This window comes from Cervus elaphus, chromosome 9, assembly GCF_910594005.1.
Source record: "Cervus elaphus chromosome 9, mCerEla1.1, whole genome shotgun sequence".
Taxonomy (NCBI): Eukaryota; Metazoa; Chordata; class Mammalia; order Artiodactyla; family Cervidae; genus Cervus; species Cervus elaphus.
Window position 1 is genome coordinate 16,281,029 of NC_057823.1, and position 25,069 is coordinate 16,306,097.

A 25,069-nucleotide genomic window follows, 5' to 3' on the forward strand; every position below is an offset into this window, starting at 1 on the left:
CAAGCACATAATTTTATCCAAAATTGGACTAAAGATGCTCATACTATGTGGGCCACTCAGGCTCAAATAGATGAGGATATTCAAGATGAAATACAGGAACTATGGACAGCCATCAAATGGGTTGCAGATCAATTATTAGATGTACAAAAACAGGTGATACTAAAATGTGATTAGAATTCTACTCAATTTTGTGTTGCTCCTGTTCAATTCAATAATAATGCCTACAACTGGGAACAAATCAAATTTCACTTACAAAACATACATGATAATGCCTCTCTGAATGCACAATTATTACAAAAAGAAATATTTGAAACCTTTTCTAATAATCTGCCCTCTTCTACTAATTTGGAAACTTTAGCTGAACAACTAGCTGATCAATTATCTAGGCTAGACCCATGCAAATGGTTTCAAAGCATTACTCACAGCATCAGGTCTGGAACTGTAATTTTAGTGATTATCTTGACAATTATATTTGTCATCTACTGTTACCTTATGCAAAGATTGTTAAAACTAAACAAACTCTTATAGTCAGAACTCTTTTTACAAATATTATAAATAAATAAGGAGGAATTTTCAGGGAGTGTTTGATGGGAGGATTCCTATGTGCTATTTCTCATAAATCCTCTGTTCCTTATCAGCTTCTGCCAGAAGTAAGTAGAACTGCTCACAGCTCTCAGGACTGAGGTCATTGTGGGAGACAGGCTTGGGTCTCCTTTAGTAAAACATTCTCTTTAAGAGAAAACTGCTTAGTCTCCCTCTTTTTTTGAGATATGGATTGTCTCCTGACCTTGTGACCATCATTATCGTTTGTTCCCTTGGTAACGGTTACTGTACGTTTGGTTTTCTGATCTTTATCATTATAGAAATTTCTTGTACTATAGCCTATATATACTCACAGAAAAATCATTAAAGCACCTTTGCTCCATCAGAGCTTGGGTCCCCATGTCTTTCTTTCTTTCTCTTTCTCTCTCTCCCCCTCCGGCTCTCTCTTTCACTTTCTTATCATTGACTCCAGACCACCAGGTCCCAGTCCATTAAAGGACCCCAACATATTACTCTTTTTTTTTTCACCAGTTTTAGCATGCAACTTTATTCACATGTAATTGAAGTATTAAATGAATACACTTATGTTAATATAAAGCACAGAAGTATAACTTACTCAGGATGAATAGGTTCATTATCAGGTCATATTGCAAAAATACTAAAAATATCTGAACTTACATAGCACAATGAAAACCAACAAACATTCAAGCTCTCAAGATCATTTGGTATCCATAAAATTAGCTCCTTCAATCAGCACAGATAGCATAAATACTTAACATATAAGTTGCATTGGTTTCATATTACAACACCAAAAATATTGCTAAAGGTTTTGTGAGAACATACAGCTATTCAGAGTTTGAGTGTTAATCTTATAACTTTATCTCTCACCTCAGGATCACTGTGCTCTGCTAAGTCTTGTAGTTTCTGACCAAACTCTTTTGCTCCCTGAAATATGGAAATAAGTTCATATTTTGTGAACTCTTCCTTGCTAAATAGCTTCACCTTCTTTTTAAATTGGAAATTTATGTTCTCAAATATTTCAGTGATATTAAGAATATTGGCCTTTGACTCATTTTTGTTAAAGGGCGCACCCAATGATGACAACACTTTGGCACAGATCAGTTCTCTTGTATTGGCTTGATTTTTAGACAAGTGCAAACCCACTTTTAAAACATAAAACTTGGTTTTGACACTTCCCTTGTTTAACAAAGTGAGGAAATCTGGAATGTAATTGACAATTATATGGTGGTACTCAAAGTTTACACTCAGCTGCACTAATAATTTTAGTCCAGACAGTTGCACAGGGGAGTTCAAAGGATAAAAGATTATGTCGTTACTAATTTGATTTATGTACAACTCTCCTATTTGTGGTTCTCCAGAAGACTCAGAGTTGTCATCCACCATATTTAAAGTTCTAGGGTGTTCTTTAATATTGGGATTATTGACCAAGTTTTCAATCCTAACAATAATACCTACATCATGAATTATATCTTGGGTAAATGGATAAGCAGGACTGACACCCATTATCATTGTAGCTATGTCATGAATGAAAGGATCCCTAGTTAACTTAAGTAGGGCAACAAGTTTATCAAACTCTTTAGGCTCTAAACTAAAAACATGTGATTTGCAGTGACAGGTTTTTGGATTGGGCCTATACTTTTCCCTATACTTAACCTGCTTTTTGAGCTCAGCTAAGGTCTGAAAGTAAGGCCCATCATAGGGTAGGATTTTGGTCAGAGGTCGAATCCCTAGAGGAGTTTCAATCAAGGTATCAACCAGAGTCCAATTCCCTCCTGGAGGTAAGGATTGCTCCCCTCCATCTACTGGAACTAGGACAGAAAACCTGGCTCTTGACCATGCTTTTGCTTTTTGCTTTATAGTAAGTTCAGGTTTGGGTGTAGGCTTAGGCTTTTCCTGGATTTTAGCTGGAGGCTTATACACTTGAAATGGGTTGTCTTCTTTAGGCCAGAACCAGGATCCTACACTAGGCTCTTCTCCAGTCCAAAACCAAGAACAGACATTTTCCTCATTCTCATCTCGGAACTGAGTTACAGTACCAGCTCTGTCGCCAAACTTCAACTTGATGCTGGCCTCGCTCCTTCTCTGGGACCTGGACCCAATGTTGTCTTTGGAACCGATATTGGCTTCACTTCCAGCACCTGCCTTCACTTTATAACTGGTCACAGCACTGAGCCTGGACATAGGCATGGCCTTTGACTTGGTTTGGGACACTACACTAGGTTCTGTCAGAGGGGTTGCCTTGGTCTCAGCCATGACTCTAGTCTTAGTCTTAGATTCCATCTTGCTCACTTGCCTTGTCATAGCCATGGCCTCAGCATAGGTCACTGTGTCCTGGCCACTGCTCCATCCCCAGCCTTGGCCTGGGTCACCAGTCCCATTTTCAGTTCTGCCTCAGCCACTGCCTTGGCTTGGATCTTAGCCTTGGCTTTAGTGTTGGCAGGGCCACGGATGCCAGCTTTCAGGCCAACCCCAGCCCCTCCTCTGCCCTTGCCTCAGTACGGAAGTCAGTCACGATCCAAGTTACAGGCAAGGCCAAGTTATATATCCCCACCCCTGTCTCAGCCTTGACTGAGGGTCTCTCCCAGGTTGGTGTTTTCATACAAAGTCCAGTTGTCACTCAGCCCCCTTTCGATCTACAGGCTCTCAGTGATACAAACAACGCGCAGGGGAAGCTCACTCAGGGAAGGGAAGGATGGCTGTGTGCCTGATCACAGCCCTGTGGAGGGTGGTGGTCTTCAGCCACTCCAAGGCCACCAGATCAGCCACTGAAGTTGGACCTCTGACACCCGTATCCACACTCCCAAGCAGTGCCCGCCCCTTCATTGACCTGCTCCGCTTGGATGAGACGTAGTTTTCTCATTTCCTTGCCTCGAGGGGGTGCAGACACTTTATCAGATGAAGGTCCGCAATTGGCATACGATTGTCACTTTTTGGTATTTCCTTCTTCTTGTCCCCAGGACACCTCAGGGACCCGCTCCTAGTAAATCTTTAACAGCCACCATTTCCTCCGCAAACTTTGTCTCGCCTCATCCCAAGAAACAACACCGACAACCAGAGTTGCTAAAGGGCTTTACGGAAGAGGAGCGATACCACGCTTTGCATAGCGCCGCTCCTTCCTCTTCCCAACATATTACTCCTTGTTCCAGGTTCTTTCTTTGCAGATTTTTCTTTCTTGGTTCAGGTTCAGGTTTTGGAGAAGCAGGTTTCGCTGAGAACCTGGCAAACTGTCTGCTGGGCCCCGGTTCAGTTGCTTTGGATCCATCCTTGCCCTTTGTATTCTCTGGGGATTTTCTCTTTGGCATAATGGCTATGTCCCTATGCTCAGGCAGCTAAAAAGTAAAGCAGTGCACTGGAACTGCTGACACTGCTGCTAAATAATGCTGCCCCCACAGCTGCTCAGGCCCCTTGAAATCCTTTTAAAGGTGTATTTTCAGGATTCATCAATTCTATGTAGGTATATGCCCCAAAACATTGGAGGCAGGAATTCAAACAGATTCTTGCACACCAATGTTCAGAGGAGCATTAATCACAGGAGCCAAAAGATAAAAACAACCCATGTGTCCATCAATAATGTAAGAATAAGCAAAATGGGATATACACACACAATGGAATATTATTCAATCTTAAAACAGAATGAAATTTTGATAGGTGTTGCAGCATGGTTGAATTTTGAAAACATTATACTAAGTGAAATGCTTACCATTAAATAGTTTAATGTCAGACATAAAAGGATAAATGTTAAATGATTTCATTTACATGATATATCTAGAATAGGCAAATTCATAGAGACAAAAGGTAGAAATGAGGTTTTCAGGGTCTGATCAGAGAGAAGAATGGGGAGTTGCTGTTTAATGAATTTACAGCTTCTGTTTGGATGATGAAAATGTTCTGGAAATAGATGGAGGTAATGGTTGCACAACATTGTGAATGTACTCAATGCCACAGAACTTTTACACATAAGAATGGTTAAAATGATGAACTTCATTATATATACACACATACAATATAAAATATACAACATGAATATTGTATATACTGTATGTTGTTGTTGTTCATTCACTAAGTGGTATCTGACTGTTTGCAAACCCATGAACTGCAGCATTCCAGGCTTCCCTGTCCTTCCCCATCTCTCGGGGTTTGCTCAAACTCATGTCCATTGAATTTGTGATGCCATCCAACCCTCTCATCCTCTGTTGGCCTCTTCTCCTCCTGCCCTCACTCTTTCCCAGCATCAGGGTCTCTTCCAATGAGTTGGCTGTTCCCATCAGGTGGCCAAAGTATTGGAGCTTCAGCATCAGTCCTTCCAGTGAATATTCAGGACTGATTTCCTTTAGGATGGACTGGTTTGATCTCCTTGTTGTCCAAGGAACTCTCAAGAATCTTCTCCAGCACCACAGTTCAAAAGCATCAATTTTTTGGCTCTCAGTCTTCTTTATGGTCCAAATCTCACATCTGTACATGACTACTGGAAAAACCATAGCTTTGACTATATGGACATTGTTGGCAAAGTGATGTCTCCTCTTTTTATTTTTATTTTTTATTTATTTATTTATTTATTTTTATTAGTTGGAGGCTAATTACTTCACAACATTTCAGTGGGTTTTGTCAAACATTGATATGAATCAGCCATAGATTTACACGTATTCCCCATCCCGATCCCCCCTCCCACCTCCTTCTCCACCCGATTCCTCTGGGTCTTCCCAGTGCACCAGGCCCGAGCACTTGTCTCATGCATCCCACCTGGGCTGGTGATCTGTTTCACCATAGACAGTATACATGCTGTTCTTTTGAAATATCCCACCCTCACATTCTCCCACAGAGTTCAAAAGTCTGTTCTGTATTTCTGTGTCTCTTTTTCTGTTTTGCATATAGGGTTATCGTTACCATCTTTCTAAATTCCATATATATGTGTTAGTATGCTGTAATGTTCTTTATCTTTCTGGCTTACTTCACTCTGTATAAGGGGCTCCATTTTCATCCATGATGTCTCCTCTTTTTAATACGCTGTCTAGGTTTGTCATAGCTTTTCTACCAAGAAGCAAATGTCTTTTAATTTCATGTCTGCAGTCACTATCCATAGTGATTTTGGAGCCCAAGAAAATAAAATCTGCAACTATCCACTTTTCCCCCATCTATTTGCCATAAAGTGAGGGTACCGGATGCCATGATCCCAGTTTTTTGAATATTGAGTTTTGAGCCAGCTTTTTTACTCTTCTCTTTCACTCTCATCAAGAGGCTCTTTAGTTCTTCTTTGCTTTCTGCCACAAAAGTGGTATCATCCACATATCTGAGGTTGTTGATATTTCTCCTGGCAATGTTGATCCAGCTTGTGAGTCTATATGCAATAAACATAAAGTAAAACTATTGTTGTTCAGTCACTAAATAGTGTTCGACTCTTTGTGACCCCATGGACTGCAGCATGCCAGGCTTCCCTTTCCTTCACTATCTCCTGGAGTTTACACAAACTTATGTCCATTGATTCAGTGATACCATCCAACCATCTTATCCTCTGTCTTCCCCATCTCCTCCTGCCCTCAATCTTTCCCAGCATCAGGATCTTTTCCAATGAGTTAGTTCTTCCCATCAGGTGGCCAAATTATTGTAGCTCCAGCTTTAGCATCAGGCCTTCCAGTGAATATTCAGGGTTGATTTCCTTTAGGATTGACTGGTTTGATATCCTTGCAGTCCAAGGGACTCTCAAGAGTCTTATCCAGCAGCACAGTTCAAAAGCATCAATTCTTTGGCACTCAGCTTTCTTTGCCATCCAACTCTCACAAGCATTGTAATTTTCTTTCAAAAGTAACCCCTCAGTTAGGACTTCTCTGGTGATTCAGTGGTTAAGAATCCACTTTGCAATTCAGGGAATACAGGATAGATCCCTGATAGGGGAACTAGGATGCATGTGTCATGTGGGTGCAACTAAGCCCCCGTGCGACAACTACTGAGCCCTTGAGTTCTGGAGCCCCAGCACTACAATTAGAGCATCTGTGGGCTGCAACGAAGATCCCATGTGCCACAGCTAAGGCTCGATGCAAGGAAATAAGTAAATATTTTTAAAAAGCAAATTCTCAAACTCTTTTCCTGGATATGTTGAGTAGGTAAGTCTGGGATAAGATGGGAAGCTATATATTAACAAAAACCTCAGTCAATGGGATTTTTTTTCACTGTCGACACTTCATTTCATTTTCTACCAGTCTCTTCTCTATACATACACATTTTTTTTTTACATACACACACATATATACCCACAAGTAGTATAATTTTGTGCCTATGTTTGTGTAAGTTTTCTTCCTTTCCATTAGTTTTATGGTAGTTTGGATAATACTCAAATTATGCAACATTACCCCAGGACAATGGTTCTCAAAAGATTGTCGTGGGGACTGACAAAATTTGGAAACTTTAAAAAATCCAAACTATTAGAGCCAAGCCCCAAACTTGTTGTTGTTGTTGTTTAGTCCCTAAGTTGTGTCCAACTCTCATGTAACTTCATGGACTTCAGCCCACCAGGCTTCTCTGTCCATGGGATTTCCCAGGAAACAGTACTGGAGTGGATTGGCATTTCCTTCTCCAGTGGATTCCTGACCCAGGGACTGAACTTGAGTCTCCTGCACTGGCAGGTGGATACTTTACCACTGAGCCACCTGAAAAACTCAAGCACAAATCTACTGAGGCAGAAATTTGGGGGTAGGACTCAGCAGTGTGTGGTGTAACACATTCTCAAGATAATTTTGGTGCAGGCTTACGTTTGAGAACTACCCTAGTAGTTCTCAATAGACAAAGGGGTCTGGGGCCCTTTGGTACTCTGCAATCTTTCTAATGTGGAAGCTACAAATCCAAAATGCTGACACTTGTCTCAAAGAGGAGACTGAAGGGAGACCAGAGTGATTCTTCACAGAATAAACAGACCCAGAATAGAGGAATCACAGGTAGACCCTCTGCAAGTCTCACAGGGACAAGGAATTGGGCAGGTCAGAGATCCTTTCCTGTGTGCTCCTTGTCCTTGAGGAGTCAGACTGAACAGGGAATGGAAGATCCATTGATCAATTTGTCTAACAAGCTTCAGAGGGTATTCAGTCTCTAGGGGCACAAAAGTTGTAACACATCAATTTATAGTCACCAAGGCCTCCATGTGCCAGACCAAAGACACTCAATGCCTTCTCCAGGAGAAATCAACCAGACCCCAAAGCATGTGCCTGGCCTTATATCCTTTTTTTTTTTTCTTTTGGTGGGACAGACCTTTTTCCTTCATCATCCACACTCCACGAGAGAACAGGATTCAGGGAAGTTGGCCCCTGTGGTGGTCCCATATTGGCAAGCCTGCATATCCCAGTAAGTGTTGTGGGAAATAGAAAAAACAGGTGATTGAGTGGAAAGGGCACTGGCCTATTAAGCACAAGGCAAAGAAAACCCTATGATGTCTGTGGAGAAATAGCTCTAGAGGGTAATTCTTGGGAAGGTGAATGGCTGCACTACTTGTGTGAAGTTGCCAAACAGAGTGAGATTTCACCTCAGCTATATATATGGAGTTTATATATACAGTTTATATGTATTTATATACAGTTATATATACAGCCTGCCAGGCTCCTCTGTCCATGGGATTCTCTAGGCAAGAATACTAGAGTGGATTCCATGCCTTCTTCCAGGGGTTCTTCCCAACCCAGGGATTGAACCCGCATCTCTTACATCTCATTGGGAGGCAGGTTATTTACCACTAGCACTACCTGGGAAAGTACTATCCTCTATGGTGTTCATAAACACTTATAAGAAGAGAAAAATTGCACCAAGATGTTTGTGTATAATCCTGAAAGGATGAGGATCACCCATGAGGTAATGCTGAGAAGATGGAGAGAGGGGGCATTTGTCCAGTGTCTGCCTACCCCTTGACTCTTTCCTTTCCAGCTCCTTAGGCCCTATAAGCAGAGGTAAAGGAATGAGTGTCTTTATCCTCTTACCTGCCATTGCTCAGCTGGCTCAGTGGTAAAGAATCCACTTGTAATGCAGGAAACACAGGAGAGGAGGGATCGATCCCTGAGTTGGCAAGATCCCCTGGAGGAGGAAATGGCAAGCCACTTCAGTATGCTTGCTGGGAAAACACCCCATTTGCAGAGAAGCCTGGAAGGCTATACAGTCCACTGGGTCACAAAGAGTCGAAAGGCTAAGCTCTCACACACACACCATTGTTCTGTCCTGGAAGGAGGTCTTCAAGTGTTTGAGGGCAGAGCACAAAAAAGAAAGGATCTCCTCATTCAGAGGTAAAAGGTACTTAGAAAAAGTGAAAGGACTCAGAATATAAATGTTGAAGGAATTCCAGAAAGGGAAATCAGAAGATGATGAGTATCCTTACTTATTATCACAGAAAAATAGCTGTGTGATAATTCATCCTTTGTGAAATCTATTGCAAATGTGTAATTTCCCTATTTAGTCTCTCAGTTAACTTCTGTTTGTGCCTTTAGATAATTAGGACAGGAAGTCAGGGACACATATGTTGGTATTTCAGATAAAGACTGTAGAAAAGCAATTGCTGATACTTTCCTGGGTAAAGACCCTGGGTGATAAAATGGACAAACAACAGGGTCCTACTGTACAGCACAGAGAACTATGTTCAATATCCTGTGATAAACCATAATGGAAAAGGATATAGAAAAGAATGTAAATATATATATAAATGAATCACTTTTCTCTACAACAGAAATTAACACAGCATTTTAAATCAAATCTACTTCAACAAAAAATTAAAACTGAAAAGAAGAATGATCCTAGGTGAAAGAATAAGTAAATATCATGGTCAGAGGAAATGTACTATTGTTGGGACTAGGGATGGTTCAACATTGGGATTGAGCATGTTGTCCATTTAATTTAATTTATTTTTGTCTATGCGGGGTCTTTGTGGCTGTGCAGGCTTTTTTCTCTGATTGCAATGAGCAGGGGGTATTCTTTAGTTGTGGTGCATGGGTTTCTTAATGTGGTGGCTTCTTCTGTTGCAGAACATGAGCTCTAGGTGCTCAGTAGTTGCTGTTTCCAGGTTCTACAGCGTGGGCTCTGTAGCTGTGGTGATGGGCTTAGTTGCTCCACTGCATGTGGAATCTTCCCAGACCAGGGATAGAACTCTTGTCTCCTGCATTGGCAGGAAGATTGATTACAACTGAGCCAGCAGGGAAGTCTGGACTTGGTTATTCAATGTGCAGAAACTTTATGTTCCTTTTCTGTCTCTCTTTCTATCTCTCTTCTATTAATATTAATATCTTATTTCTTTTATCTTCTTTCCACATAGTAACTTCCTTGAAGGCAAGAGTTGTTGAAGGCTTGGGGGTCATAGACACCCAGAGATTTTGATGAGCAACAATGGAGAAATACTGGTTTGTACACTCACCTACTCATTAATTCACTTGCTGTAGTCATTTGGAGGGCCCCTGTGTGCTAAGAACTCTGCGAGAGATTTGCGATCCCAACCCAGTGATGGAACCCTCATCTTTTACATATGCTGCATTGGCAGGCAGGTTCTTTATCACCAGTGCCACCTGGGAAGCCCGCAATAGATCAGTAGGGGACAAAATTACTTTCCTCTCTTTCAAGGTAGTTGATCCATTAACTTGCACAGCACACTCCAGGGAATACCTAGAATCTCAGGCATTCTCATATGTTCTCTACTACTCTGCTGAATAAAGCAAGTTGGAATGCAAGCAAACAATCCACATTTACTAAAAGTCAAGGGAATCTTTTTACAAATTATCATACTTCAAATATGAGTCATGAAAACTGGACTGCCTTTCAATTGATTAGAAGCCACTATAGACAATTAAAAGCTGCCCACCTCCCCAAAAGAGTCAGATTGAATGAAGATATTCATATATAGTAAAACAATTTGCACATGATACAGTCATTTTTATCTTTCCAAAGACACTATCTGCCTTGAGTTATTTTTAATTATTGACTGACAAAAAAATAATTATTGACTGACAATGGACATATGACACTATATTATTTTCAGATGTACACCATAAGGATTCAATATTTGAAGACATTCAATACTCAATATTTCAAAATGATCACAACAAGCCATTTAAGACCAAATCACAAGATCACAAACTCAAGAAAAAGATTACAAAGTTTTTTCTTGTGATGAGAACTTTTAAGTTCTACTCTCTTAGCAGCTTTCAAATATGCAAATAGTCCCCATATTATACAGTAAAACTCCATGGCTTACCTATTTCATAACTGGAAGTTTGCACATTTGGACCCCCTTCACCCATTTGACCCATCATTCATCCTCCTAAGGAAACTTAGGGGACTTGGATTTTAATACCTAAGGAGACTGACAGTGAGGACAGTCAATGGTGGTCCTTTTCCTTTGTAATTAGGGGCATTACACTATAGCAAGTGTGCAGAAAGACTTGTAAAAGGAAAACAGAACACTGACAGTCATTGTGTTGTTCAGTCAATAAGTGGTGTCCGACTCTTTGTGACCCCATGGACTGCAGCATGCCAGGCTTCCCTGTTCTTCAGTATCAATCATTGTATGATCTTATGTTATCCCTAATTGCTGGTTATAGGATCTATTATTTGGGTACAGGACCCTGAGGACCAGGGGTGGTGAGAATCAGAGGGCAGGTGGGATCTAGATGAGTGTCTTCATCTTCTTAGCTCCATTCTAAGCATCACTTTAATGTGGGTGCCACATAAGACTCATCCTTTCAGAATAATATGTAAATATCCTGGTGCAACTTCTTTCCTCCCAATATTTAATGAGCACTACAGAGAACAAAATTTTGTTTGTGACCATTCTAGTATCTAATGGTACTGAAATGGTTTTTGATGGACACATTTTCCTTGGACATTTAAACCAGTCCCTTACCTTCCCAGGTGAAGGGTGTTTCATCACGTGACAAATGTCCAGGAAGCATATAGCCCTGTTTCTATGAGATAATGATAGTCTTGGTATTTGTTGTTGTTTGGACAATCAGTCATGTCCAGCTCTTTGTGACCCCATGGACTGCAGCATGCCAGGCTTCCTTGTCCTTCACCATCTCCTGAAGTTTTCTCAAACTCATGTCCATTGAGTCAATAATGCTCTCTAACCATCTCATCCTGTACCGCTCCTTTCTCCTCCTGCCCTCAATGTCCTTGTTATACCAGGCATTAAACATTTGTAGGTGAAACTTGCTCAGTTGTGTCCGACTCTGCAACACCATGGAATTCTCTAGGCCAGAATACTGGAATGGAAGGTTTTCCCTTCTCCAGGGGATCTCCCCGACCCAGGGGTGAACCCAGGTCTCCCACATTGCAGGTGGATTCTTTACTAGCTGAGCACAAGGGAAGCCCAAGAATACTGGAGTGGGTAGCCTATCCCTTCTCCAGCAGATCTTCCCAACCCAGGAATAGAACCGGGGTCTCCTGCACTGCAGGCGGATTCTTTACCAACTGAACTATCAGGGAAGCCCCTAAACATTTGTAAATGTGTTTTATTATTTAGTGAAAATATTTTCTTCATTTTTCCATGAGAAATAGACCTTAATTCTACTCATCCCACAATTCTCTGACCAGATAGTTGAGATGTTCTCTCAAATTTTGTTACCTCTGAGACATGGTTATCTGACTCCTTTCTGTGTCCCAGACAAGGCAAATAACCTAGAACAAGTTACTGTACTTCACCAGGCCTCATGTTCCACTTTTGCTTTAGAGCAAGAATGAACCACTTATCTCTAAGTTTCAAAGTTGCCCTTAACTTTTAATTATTTTTTTTTTTAGAAAATGTGCTTATTTATTTTTCTCTACACTAGGTATTTGGTACTGCATAGGGCTTTCTCTAGTTGCAGAGAGTGGGCTTCTTATTGTGGTGGCTTCTCTTGTGGAGCGCCAGTTCTAGGGCATGAGGGCTTCAGCAGTTGTGGCACATGGGCTTAGCTGTGCTGCAGCATGTGAGATCTTCTTGGACCAGAGATCAAACTCATGTTCCCTGCATTGGCAGGTGAATTCTTATCCACTGGACCACCAGGGAAGTCTTGCACTAACTTTTTAGATTTGATATCCTAAGCCAGAGATAGAGGCTTCCCTGGTGACTCAGTGGTGAAGAATCTGCCTGCAATGCAGCAGACGTGGTTTTGATCCCTGCATCAGGAAGAGACTCTGGAGAAGGAAATGACCACCCATTACAGTATTCTTGCCTGGAAAATCCAATGGACAGAGGAGCCTGGTGGGCTGCAGTCCATGGAGTTGCAAAAAGTCAGATAAGCCTTAGTGACTGACCAACAACAACAAGCCAGATTCAAGAGGATGGATGTGTATTCCAAAGGTCAGTGGACAGTGGTTGAAATGCTGCATAGACAAATAACAATATAGGATTCTGAAGCTTTGTCATATTAATGCTCTTATACCCAATCCTTCACTTTAAGAAATTAAAGAAGTAGAGAGACTCTATGGGCTTCCCTGGTGGCTCAGACAGTAAAGAATCTGCCGGCAATGCAGGAAACCTGGGTTCGACCCCTGGGCTAGGAAGATCCCCTGGAGAAGGGATAGGCTACCCACTCTAGTATTCTGGCCTGGAGAACTCCACCTACAGAGGAGCCTGGTGGGCTACAGTCCATAGGATCACGAAGAGTCGGACATGACTGAGCAAATAACGCACAAACACAGAGACTCTAGAGTCGGTCCAGTGGTTATTTCATGTTCTTTTCCCCCCTTCTTCAATCGTCTAGATGATGCATCAGCAACATGGAACCAGGAAATCAAACACGTGTTTTAGAATTTTTACTCCTGGGATTTTCCCAAGACTCAGAGGAGCAACACATCTTATTTGAGCTATTTCTATCTGTGTTTGTGGTCACTGTCCTTGGGAACCTGCTCATCATCCTGGCTATCAGCTCAGACTCCCAACTCCACACCCCCATGTACTTCTTCCTCTGTAACCTGTCCTTTGCCGATGTCTGTTTCACTTCCACCACAGTCCCAAAGATGCTGGTGAACATCCAGACACAGAGCAAATCCATCAGCTATGCAGGCTGCATCACCCAGATGTATTTTTTCATGGTTTTTGGAGGTATGGACACTTTTCTCCTGACTGTGATGGCCTATGACCGCTATGTGGCCATCTGTCACCCCCTGCACTACACAGTCATCATGAACCCTTGCCTCTGTGGCCTGCTGGTTCTGGTGTCTTGGTTCACCAGCTCGTCATACTCCGTGATCCAGAGTCTGTTGATGTTGCGGCTGTCCTTCTGTACCAACTGGGTCATTCCACACTTTTATTGTGAACTTGCTCAGGTCCTCACACTTGCCTGCTCAGACACACTCATCAATTACATCCTGCTGTATATGGTGATTGGCTTTCTCGGCATTGTTCCCTTCTCAGGGATCCTTTTCTCCTACACCTGCATTGTCTCCTCCATTCTGAGAATCCCATCAGCTCATGGGAAATATAAGGCATTTTCTACCTGTGCGTCTCACCTGTCCGTGGTTTCTTTGTTCTATGGGACAGGCCTTGGTGTGTATCTCAGTTCTGATTCATCTTCCTGGAGAGGCATGATCGCCTCGGTGATGTACACTGTGGTCACCCCCATGTTGAACCCGTTCATCTACAGCCTGAGGAACAGGGACATCAAGAGGGCTCTACAAAAAGTCTTTGCAAGAACACTCTGTGTTCAGTGATGAGAATACTGATCCAAGGGTTTTGAGCTGACAGTTGTAGCAGTAGTTGGCTAAAGAAATCCTGCTTTTTTCTTGTGTGTGATTTGAATAAACATGTATTTTATTTAAGCAGAGCGTATACATTTTAATGCAAATATCTTGCATTCAGCTCATTAAACAATTTCAGAATTGTCTTAGAAACACATTTCATGAACTTAGAATATCAACTATTATTTTATAATTTTGCATACATAGAGAAAGTGCTTTTTAATGACCACTGATTGAATTTTAGAATGTAGACCTATGCTTAATTGCTCAACAGCTTGCATTTACTCAGTATATTATATTGTCATTCAAGTGTTTGAAATCCTGCCTCTTGTAAAAGATTTTTATTAGAGTATGGTTGATTCACAATGTTCTGCTAGTTTCTGCTATACAGCTAAGTGAATCAGTTGTATGTATGTCCACACTTTTTCAGATTCTTCTCCCACACAGGTGATTACAGGATATTGAGTAGGGTGCCTAGTGCTATTCAGTAGGTCCTTACTAGTTATCTATTTTATACATAGCAGTGTATGTATGTTAATTCCAGTCTCCTGATTTATCACTACCTCCACCCCCCACATTTCCCTTTGGTAACCAAGAGGTTGACTTTGAGATCTGTGAGTCTTTCTGTTTTATGAGTTTGTTTGTATCATTTTTATTGGGTTCCACATGTAAGTGATACTAATGATATTTGTCTGACTTACTTCACTTAGTTTGATAATTTCTGGGTCCATCTATGTTCCTGCAAATGGCATTATTTTGTTCTTTTTTCATAGCTGAGTAATATTCCACTGTCTATATGTACACATCTTCATTCATTCCTCTGTTGAAGGACATTTAGGTTACTTCCATGTCTTGGCTTTTGTGAATAGTGTTGCAATAAACATTGAACTGTATGTATCTTTTTGAATTATGATTTTCAGTGGTTATATGCCAAGGAGTGGGATTGTGGGATCATATATTCTACATGAACTTCTTTTTTTTTTTTTTACTTTTTCTTTTTTTTTTTTAACTTTTTCTTTTTTTTTCTTAAATTTTTTTTCCATTTATTTTTATTAGTTGTAGGCTAATTACTTTACAATATTGTAGTGGTTTATGCCATACATTGACATGAATCAGCCATGGATTTACATGTATTTCCCATCCCGATTTCCACTCTCGCCTCCCTCCCCACCCCATCCCTCTGGGTCTTCCCAGTGCACCAGCCCCGAGCACTTGTCTCATGCATCCAACCTGGACTGGTGATCAGTTCTAATGAGACGGATGAAACTGGAGCCCATTATATAGAGTGAAGTAAGCCAGAAAGATAAGGGCCAATACATGAACTTCTATATTTCGTTTTTTAAGGAATCTCCATAGTGGCGGTACCAATTTACATTCCCACCAACAGTATAGGAGGGTACCCTTTTCTCCACACTCTCTCCAACAAGAAATCTTGTCTCTTAGTCACATCAAGTTTTGTTTATCATCCATTCTCTGCAAGTGACTTGCCTGGTGAGAACTTTGTCTTCACCTCTTACAGTGATGACTATTAACCTCAGTCCTACTCTCTGCATCCCTCCTTTTACTTATCCATCACTGTAAATTGGATTGGATTTCCAGTTCTCCAGGTTGACACCAGCCACTTCAAGTACAGACTCAGAATAGTTGATTAAGAGTTATGAAATAGTGCTTGTTATCAATACCATTGCTAGTTCTTACCAAATTCATTTATTCAACAGGACTTAATGAGTGGTGTTCAATGTGCCAGGCTGATGCAAATATCCAGAACACAGAAGTGAAGGGAGGGAAAAAAAGACAAAAATCTTTGCCCTCATGGAGCTTAAATCCTGGATTTCAGCATTTATCAGATCATGCTCTATGTCAAACAGAAAATACACTGACAAATAGATTATTTATTTGATTTTCAGCATGGCTGAACTTTTCTATGTATATTTAGTATGTTTCCAAAATAAGGTATGAACATGTATCACTAGAGACAAAAATACTGCAAGGCCAAGAATATTAGAACAATATTAGGTAATAAATTGTTGGATCTAGTTGCCTCGTTCTACAGGTGAATTTACTGAGGTTGAAACACAAGATCCAGATGGCGGCAAAATCTGGCTGAAAGAGGACATATGTCCAGGTATTGTGCCAGGACAGAGTGCTGGATTAGAATTCAAGAGAGTAGGAATTGAATCACAGAATTGCCACCCTGGACATATGTGATACTGAACAGCTTCAGGGGGTACAGAATAAGTTCAAACAACTAGATGTCTTGATGAATGTTTATTTTCCCATCTTCTTCACCATAAAGAAATTGGATGGGACTTTCTTTGGTGGTTCAGTGACTGAGAGTCTACCTGCCATTGGAGGGGACACGGGTTTGATCCCTGGTCCAATAAGATTCCACATGCCATGGAGCAACTAAGCTTGTGCACCACAAGTACTGTGGCTATGGTCTAGAAGCCATGAGCCACAGCTACTGAAGCCCATCCACACTAGAGCCTGTAGTCCACAACAAGAGAAGTCACCACGAGGAGAAGCCCACACTTATCACTACTCTTGCAACTAGAGAGTAGCCCCTGCTTGCCACAGTTAGAGAAAGTGCACATGCAATAAGGAAGATCTAGCACAACCAAAAAGAAATATAAATAAATAAATATTTTTAAAAAATTAGATGATGCATTAAGTCTTTGAATGTTCGTGTTTGCCAAGGCACTGCAGGCAGGGAAGGCAAACATAAACACATAAAAAGAATCACTGCTCACACCAGGACTGGAGTCCAGTTGAATCAACTGGTCACCAGGTTATGTCCTTGAAGAATGTTCTCATTTTGAAGAACAAGAATGGGCTTCCAAAAGGGCAGGGGGGCTCATCTCCTACTTAATCTGTTTAATTTCTAGTCTTTGAGACTGAAAAATGGGGTTGGGTCTGGAAACTGGGAAAAGAATCATGATTTTCAATTGTGGGAACTGACTTTTTAAAAAAATTTATTTTTAAGTAGAGGATAATTGCTTTACAATGTTGTGTTGGTTTCTGCCATACATCAACATGAATCAGCCATAAGTTTACATGTGTTCCCTCCCTCTTGAGTCTCCCTTCCACCTCCTACCCCATCTCGTCCCTCTAGGCTGTCACAGAGCACCTGGTTGGCTCTCTGTGTTATACGGCAGCTTCCTGTTGGCCATCGGTTTTACATATGGTAATGTGTATATTTCAATGCTGCTCTCATTTCATCCCACCCTCTCTTTTCCTTGCTGTGTCCATAAATCTGTTCTTTATGTCTGAGTCTGTATTCCTGCCCTGCAAATAGGTTCATCAGTACCATTTTCCTAGATGCCGTATATATAATACTTGTTTTTCTCTTTATGACTTATTTCACACTGTATAACAGGCTTTAGGTTCATCCACCTCACGACAACTGACTTAAATTCATTCCTTTTTATGGCTGAGAAATAGTCCACAGTGTATATATATATATACCACAACTTCTTTATCCATGTATCTGTCGATGGACATCTAGGTTGCTTCCATGTCCTAGCTATTGTAAATAGTGCCACAATGAACACTGGGGTACATGCATCTTTTTCAAATTTGTTTTATTAATTGGGGTATAATGCTTTATAATGGTGTGTTAGTTTCTGCTGTACAACAAAGTGGATCAACTGTTGTATACATATATTCCTTTCTGACACTTGCTGACTTGCTTTTGATATTTTTAGTTAGCTAAATCAAGCAATGCTCCTGATGTGTGCTCACCTGTGAGCATACCATTCCAGATTTATTGCCTTGCCTCTCACTGTTAACACCACCATTTGAATTTATAACTCAAGTTACTTGAAAGCATAATTTAAAACTGCTGCTTCAGAATGGAGGTTAGCTTACCACACCACAACCAAAACCTAAAGAATTGCAAAATTGCAACAACAATGGACTAAGACTACCTTATTGACTAACACTAAGTCATTAACTTACACTAAGACTACCTTAAATTTCCCCCCTCAGCTTAAACAAGTTTCTACCTATCTGTCCCCATTCTTTTCTTAGAATACTTACATTAGAAAACGTTAACATTCTTTTTCTACTCCTTTCTTTTTTGGCCATACCGTGGGCATGTGGGATATTAGTTCTCTGACCAGGAATTGAACCCATGCCCCTTGCATTGGAAACATGGAGGAATAACCATTGAACCACCAAGGGAGTCCTATCTGCTCCTTTTATTAGTAAATGTAGATTAATCTTTTCTAAGCCTTTTGTTCTTTTTACAAGCAAGGAATGCCTTTCATTAAGCCTTCGCTTTGAAATGTAATCATCAAGAAAGTTAGTTCTCTTGTCTCCCAGCTTCTGTGGGAATGTAAGAGCCTAAATTAAAAAGGCAGCAACCGAAACTGTAGCAGTGTCATGTATATACTATCATGTGTAAAATAGATAGCTAGTGGCAAGCTGATATACAACACAGGGAGCTCCGCCTGACACTTGTGATACCTAGAGGTGTAGGATGCGGGGAGGGGAGGGAGGGTCAAGAAGGAGATGTATGTACAATTATGACCAATTTCCGTTGTTCTATGGCAAAAAGCAACCCAACATTGTAAAGCAATTATCATGCAGTTAAAAGGAAAAGCAGCAATTAGATGGCCTAATCCCATCAACCCACCTCCCTCCTGTAACATCATCTAGTACTTTTCTGTTAGCTCCCCCCAGCTTAAGAAATCCTTCCATTAAAAAAAATTATTTATTTTTTAATGGAAGGATAATTGTTTTATAAAGTTTGTTGTTTTCTGTCAAATCTCAACATGAATCAGCCATCAGTATACATATATCCCCTCCCTTTTGAATCTCCCTCCCATCTCCCTCCCCACGCCACCATCTAGGTTGATACAGAGCCCCTGTTTGAGTTTCCTGAGCCATACAGCAAATTCCCATTGACTATCTTTTTTACATATGGTGATAAAAGTTTCCATGTTACTCTTTCCATACATCTCAGCCTCTCCTCCCCTCTCCCCATGTCTGTAAGTCTATTCTCTATGTCTGTTTCTCCATTGCTGCCCTGTAAATAAATTCTTCAGTGTCATTTTTCTAGATTCTGTACATCTGCATTAGAATATGATATTTATGTTTCTCTTTCTGACTTACTTCACTCTATATAATAAGTTCTAGGTTCATCCAACTTCATTAGCACTGACTCAAATGCATTCCTTTTTATGGCTGAGTAATGTTCCATTGTGTATATGTACCACAATTTCTTTATTCATTCATCTATGGATATGTACATCTAGTTGCTTCCATGTTGTAGCTATTGTAAATAGTGCTTCAATGAACAATGGGATACATGTGTCTTTTTCAATTTTGGTTTCCTCAGGGTATATGCCTAGGAGTGGGATTGTTGGGTCATATGGTGGTTTATTCCTAGTTTTTTAAGGACTCTCTCTGCCATCTTCCATAGTAGCTGTATCAATTTACATTGCCACCAAAGAGTGTTCTCTTTTCTGCACACCCTTTCCAGAATTTACTGTTTGTAGACTTTTTGATGATGACCATTCTCTTTGGTGTGAGGTGATATCTCATTGTAGTTTTGATTTGCATTTCTCTAATAATGAGCAGTGTTGAGCATCTTTTCATGTGTTTGTTAGCCTCCTGTATTTCTTCTTGGGAGAAATGTCTAGGTATTTTTTCCCATTTTTTGATTGGGTTGTTTGTTTTCCTGGTATTGAGTTGTATGAGCTGCTTGTATAGTTTGGAAATTAGTCCTTTGTCAGTTGTTTCATTTGCTATTATTTTCTCCCATTCTGAGGTTTGTCTTTTCACCTTACTTATAGTTTCCTTTGTTGTGCAAAAGCTTTTAAGTTTAGTCCGGTCCTATTTGTTTACTTTTGTTTTTATTTCCGTTACTCTAGGAGGTGGGTCATAGAGGACCTTGCTTTGATTTATGTCTTTGAGTGTTCTGCCTATGTTTTCCTCTAAGAGTTTTATAGTTTCTGGTCTTACATTTAGGTCTTTGATCCATTTTGAGTTTATCTTTTTGTATGGTGTTAGGAAGTGTTCTAATTTCATTCTTTTACATGTAGCTGTCCAGTTTTCCCAGCACCATTTATTGAAGAGGCTGTCTTTGCCCCATTGTATATTCTTGCCTCCTTTGTCAAAAATAAGGTACCCATGGGTGCATGGGTTTATTTCTGGGCTTTCTATCTTGCTCCATTTCTGTCTATATTTCCGTTTTTGAGCCAGTACCATACTGTCTTGATGACAGTAGCTTTGTAGTATAATCTGAAGTCAGGAAGGTTGATTCCTCCAGCTCCATTCTTCTTTCTCAAGACTGCTTTTGCTATTCAGGGTCTTTTGTATTTCCATATGAATTGTGAAATTTTTTCTTCTAGTTTTGTGGAAAATGTCCTTGGTAATTTGATAGGGATTGCACTGAATCTGTAGATTGCACTTGGTAGTATAGTCATTTTCACAATACTGATTCTACCTAACCAGGAATATGGAATATCTCTTCATCTGTTTATGTCATCTTTGACTTCTTTCATCAGTGTCTTATAATTTTCTGTGTACAGTTCTTTTGTCACCTTAGGTAAGTTATTCCTAGATATTTAAATCTTTTTGTTGCAGTGGTGAATGTGAAGGTGAATGGGATTGATTCCTTATTTTCTCTTTCTGATTTTTCATTGTTAGTATATAGAAATGCAAATGATTTCTATGTATTGATCTTGTATCCTACAATTTTGCTAAATTCACTGATTAGCTCTAGTAATTTTCTGATACTATCTTTAGGGTTTTCTATGTACAGTATCATGTCATCTTCATACAGTAAGAGTTTTACTTCTTCTTTTCTAATCTGGATTCTTTTTATTTCTTTTTCTTCTCTGATTGCTGTAGCTAGGACTTACAGAACTATGTTGAATAACAGTGGCAAAAATGGACACCCTTGTCTTGTTCCTGATCTTAGGGGGAATCCTTTCAGTTTTTCACCATTAAGAATAATGTTTGCTGTGGGCTTATCATATATAGCCTTTACTATGTTGAGGTAGGCTCCTTCTGTGCCCATTTTTGGAAGAGATTTAATCATAAATGGGTGCTGAATTTTGTCAAAGGCTTTTTCTGCATCTATTGAGATTATCATATGGTTTTTATCTTTCAATTTGTTAATATGGTGTATCATGTTGATTGATTTGTGTATATTGAAGAATCCTTGCATCCCTGGAATAAACCCAACTTGATCATGATTTTTGATGTGTTGCTGAATTCTGTTTGCTAAAATTTTGTTGAGGATTTTTGCATCTATATTCATCAGTGATATTGGCCTGTAGTTTCCTTTTTTTGTGTTGTCTTCGTCTGGTTTTGGTATCAGGGTGATGGTGGCCTCATAGAATGTGTTTGGAAGTGTTCCTTCCTCTGCAATTTTTTGAAAGCGTTTAACAGGATAAGCATTAGTTCTCTGAATGTTTGATAGAATTCTCCTGTGAAGCCATCTGGTCCTGGGTTTTTTGTTTTTTGGGAGATTTTGGATCACAGCTTCAATTTCAGTGTTTGTAATTGGGTTGTTCATAATTTCTCTTTCTTCCTGGTGCAGTCTTGGAAGATTGAACTTTAATAAGAATCTTTCCATTTCTTCCAGGTTATCCATTTTATTGCCATGTAGTTGTTCACAGTCATCTCTTATAAGCCTTTGTATTTCTGCATTATCTGCTGTAACCTCTCGTTTTTCATTCCTAACTTTGCTGATTTGAGTCTTCTCTCTTTTTTTTCTTGATGAGTCTGGCTAAAGGTTTTTCAATTTTGTTTAGCTCCTCAAAGAAATAGCTTTCAGTTTTATTAACTTTTACTACTGTTCCTTTCATTTTCTTTCTCACTTATTTCTGCTCCGATCTTTATGATTTCTTTCCTTCTACTAATTTTTATTGTTCTTGTTTTTCCAGTTGTTTTAGGTGTAAAGTTAGGTTGTCTATTCAATGTTTTTCTAATTTCTTGTGGTAGGATTGTATTGGTGGAAACTTCCCTCTTAGAACTGCTTTTGCTGTATCCCATAGGTTTTGAGTTGTGTTTTCATTGTCATTTGTCTCTGGAGATTTATTTCCCTTTTGATTTCTTCACTAGCCTGTTGGCTATTTAGAAACGTATTGTTTAATCTCCATGTGTTTGTGTTTCTTACAGTTTTTTCTTGTAATTGATATCTAGTCTCATAGCGTTGTGGTCAGAGAAGATGCTTGATACAATTTCAATTTTCTTAAATTTACTGAGGTTTGATTTGTGACCCAAGATGTAGTCTATCCTGGAGAATATTCCACGTGCACTTGGGAAGAAGGTGTATTCTTCTATATTTGGATGGAATATCCTGAAGATACCAATGAGATCCATCTCATCTAATATATATCATTTAAGACTTGTGTTTCCTTATTAATTTTCTGCTTTGATGATCTGTGTACTGGTATGAAGGGGTGTTAAAGTCTCCTACTATTATTGTGTTACTGTCAATTTCTCCTTTTATGTCTGTTAGTGTTTGTCTTATGTATTGAGGTGTTCCTATGTTGGGTGCATAGATATTTACAACTATTATGTTTTCCTCTTGGATTGATCCCTTGATCACTATATAGTGTCCTTCCTTATCTCTTGTAATCTTCTTTATTTTAAGGTCTATTTTGTCTGATATGAGGATTGCTACTTCAGCTTTCTTTTGCTTCCCATTTGCAAGGGATATATTTTTCCATTCTCTCATTTTCAGTCTATATGTGTCTTCAGGTCTGAAGTGGCTTTCTTGTAGACAGCAGAATATGGGTCTTGTTTTTGTATCCATTCAGCCAGTCTGTGTTTTTTGGTTGGAGCATTTAATCCATTTACATTTAAAGTAATTATTGATATGTATGTTCCTATTGCCATTTTCTTAATTGTTTGGGGTTGATTTTGTAGATCTTTTCCTTGTCTTGTATTTTTTGACTATAAGCCCATTTAACATTTGATTTGGTGGTACTGAATTCTCTTAACTTTTGCTTCTCTGAAAGGCTTTTTATTTCTTCATCAATTATGAGTACAGTAATCTTGGTTGTAGATATTTCACTTTCAGTACTTTAAATATATCCTCTCATTCCCTTCTGGCCCGCAGAGTTTCTGCTGAAATCAGCTGTTAAACGTATGGGGTTTCCCTTGTATGTTACTTGTTGCTTTTCCCTTGCTGCTTTTAATATTCTTTCTTTGTCTTTGTTAGTTTGATTAGTATGTGTCTTGGTGTGTTTCTCCTTGGGTTTATCCTGTATGTGACTCTTTGTACCTCTTGGACTCGATTGACTATTTCCTTTTCCATAGGCGAAATTTTCAACTATAGTCTCTTCAAAAAATATTCTCATACCCTTTCTTTTTCTCTTCTTCTTCTGGGACCCCTATGATTTGAATGTTAGTGTGTTTGAAATTTTCCAGAGCTCTCTGAGACTATCCTCAGTTCTTTTCATTCTTTTTACTTTATTCTGCTCTTTAGAAGCTATTTCCACCATTTTATCTTCCAGCTTACTGATTTGTTCTTCTGCTTCAGATATTCTGCTATTTATTCCTTTTAGAGTATTTTTAACTTCAGTAATTGTGTTGTTTGTCTCTGTATATTTATTCTTTAATTCTTCTAGGTCTTTGTTAATTGATTCTTGCATTGTCTCCGTTTTGTTTTCAAGTTTTTTGATCATCATTTTTCTGAATTCTTTTTCAGGTATTTTGCCTATTTTCTCTTCATTTATCTGGACTTCTGTGTTTCTAATTTGTTCCTCATTGGTATAGTATTTTCATTACTTTTTAAAAAACTTATGGTGTTTGAAGTCTCCTTTTCTCAGGTGTCAAGGTTGAATTCTTTCTTCCTTTTGGTTTCTGCTCTCCTAAGTTTGGCCTAGTGGTTTGTGTAAGCTTCCTACAGGTTGAGATTTGTGCTGAATTTTTGTTGTTGTTGTTGTTTATTTGTCCATTTGTTTGTTTTTCCTCTGATGGGTAAGGCTGAGTGAGGTGGTAATCCTGTCTGCTAATGATTTGGCTTGTATTTTTGTTTTGTTTGTTCTTTAGATGAGGCGTTCTGCACAGGGTGCTACTGGTGGTTGGGTGATGCCGGGTCTTGTATTCAAGTGGTTTCCTTTGTGTGAGTTCTCACTATTTGATACTCCCTAGAGTTAGTTCTCTAGTAGTCTAGGGTCTTGGAGACAGTGCTCCAACTCCAAAGGCTCAGGGCTTGATCTCTGGTCAGGAACAAAGATTTCACATGTGGTCTGTTATGGCATTAAGTGAGATTAAAACAAATACCCCAAAATGAGAAACCAAACATGAACCCTAGACAAATGGCAGTTACAAAATCAGGCAAATAATAATTAAAATAATGGAATATACACATATACATATACTCACACAAGCAAAGTCAAAACAGTCAAGCTAAAATAAAGTATGGAAGATTGACCTGGCAAACAAAGCAAATCAAAAATTATATTTACCAGTTAAGAGCAAAGGTAACTAAAGCACAAACTGGGAAACAAAACTAAAGCAAGGTGCCAAGTGGGGAATAAAGCAATGAAAAAGGAACTATCAAATATGTTGAGAGGAAAGGAAAAGAAAGGAAAGAAAAATAGATATGCAAAACTCAGCAGAGGCAGATAAAGAAGATTTATATACATTAAAGATTAACTGCAAGGGGAAAAGAATAGTAGGAAAGGAAAACAAAGGAATAAATGCAGGAAAATAATAATAGGTTTAAAAAAGTAAAAAGTAAAAGTAATAAAAAAGAAAAAAGAGGAAGAAGAAAGAATAAAAAACAAAAACTTCACAGAACTGCAAAAGCCCAACGTGGAGGCAGAGGTTTATAAAACAATAAAAAGTGTGAATGCATGTACACACTCAT

The 25,069-nt window shown here is 39.4% G+C and overlaps 2 protein-coding genes and 1 pseudogene across 2 annotated transcripts; 1 reads left to right on the forward strand and 2 right to left on the reverse strand.

Annotated features, from left to right (window-relative positions):
- Positions 1-1,392: 1,392 nt before the first annotated feature.
- LOC122700339 (armadillo repeat-containing X-linked protein 5-like) lies at positions 1,393-3,424 on the reverse strand. Its single transcript, XM_043913146.1, is given in 3 exon segments — positions 1,393-2,894; positions 2,897-3,055; positions 3,349-3,424. Coding segments are annotated over 3 exon segments (1,737 nt in total).
- A 200-nt stretch (positions 3,425-3,624) lies between these two features.
- LOC122700342 lies at positions 3,625-3,866 on the reverse strand (annotated as a pseudogene).
- Positions 3,867-13,272: 9,406 nt separating this feature from the next.
- On the forward strand, positions 13,273-14,849 carry LOC122700891 (olfactory receptor 7D4-like; the record flags this gene model as incomplete). Its single annotated transcript, XM_043913921.1, has 2 exons — positions 13,273-14,196; positions 14,829-14,849. Coding segments are annotated over exons 1-2 (945 nt in total), but the record flags the coding sequence as incomplete, so codon positions are not given.
- Positions 14,850-25,069: the final 10,220 nt, after the last annotated feature.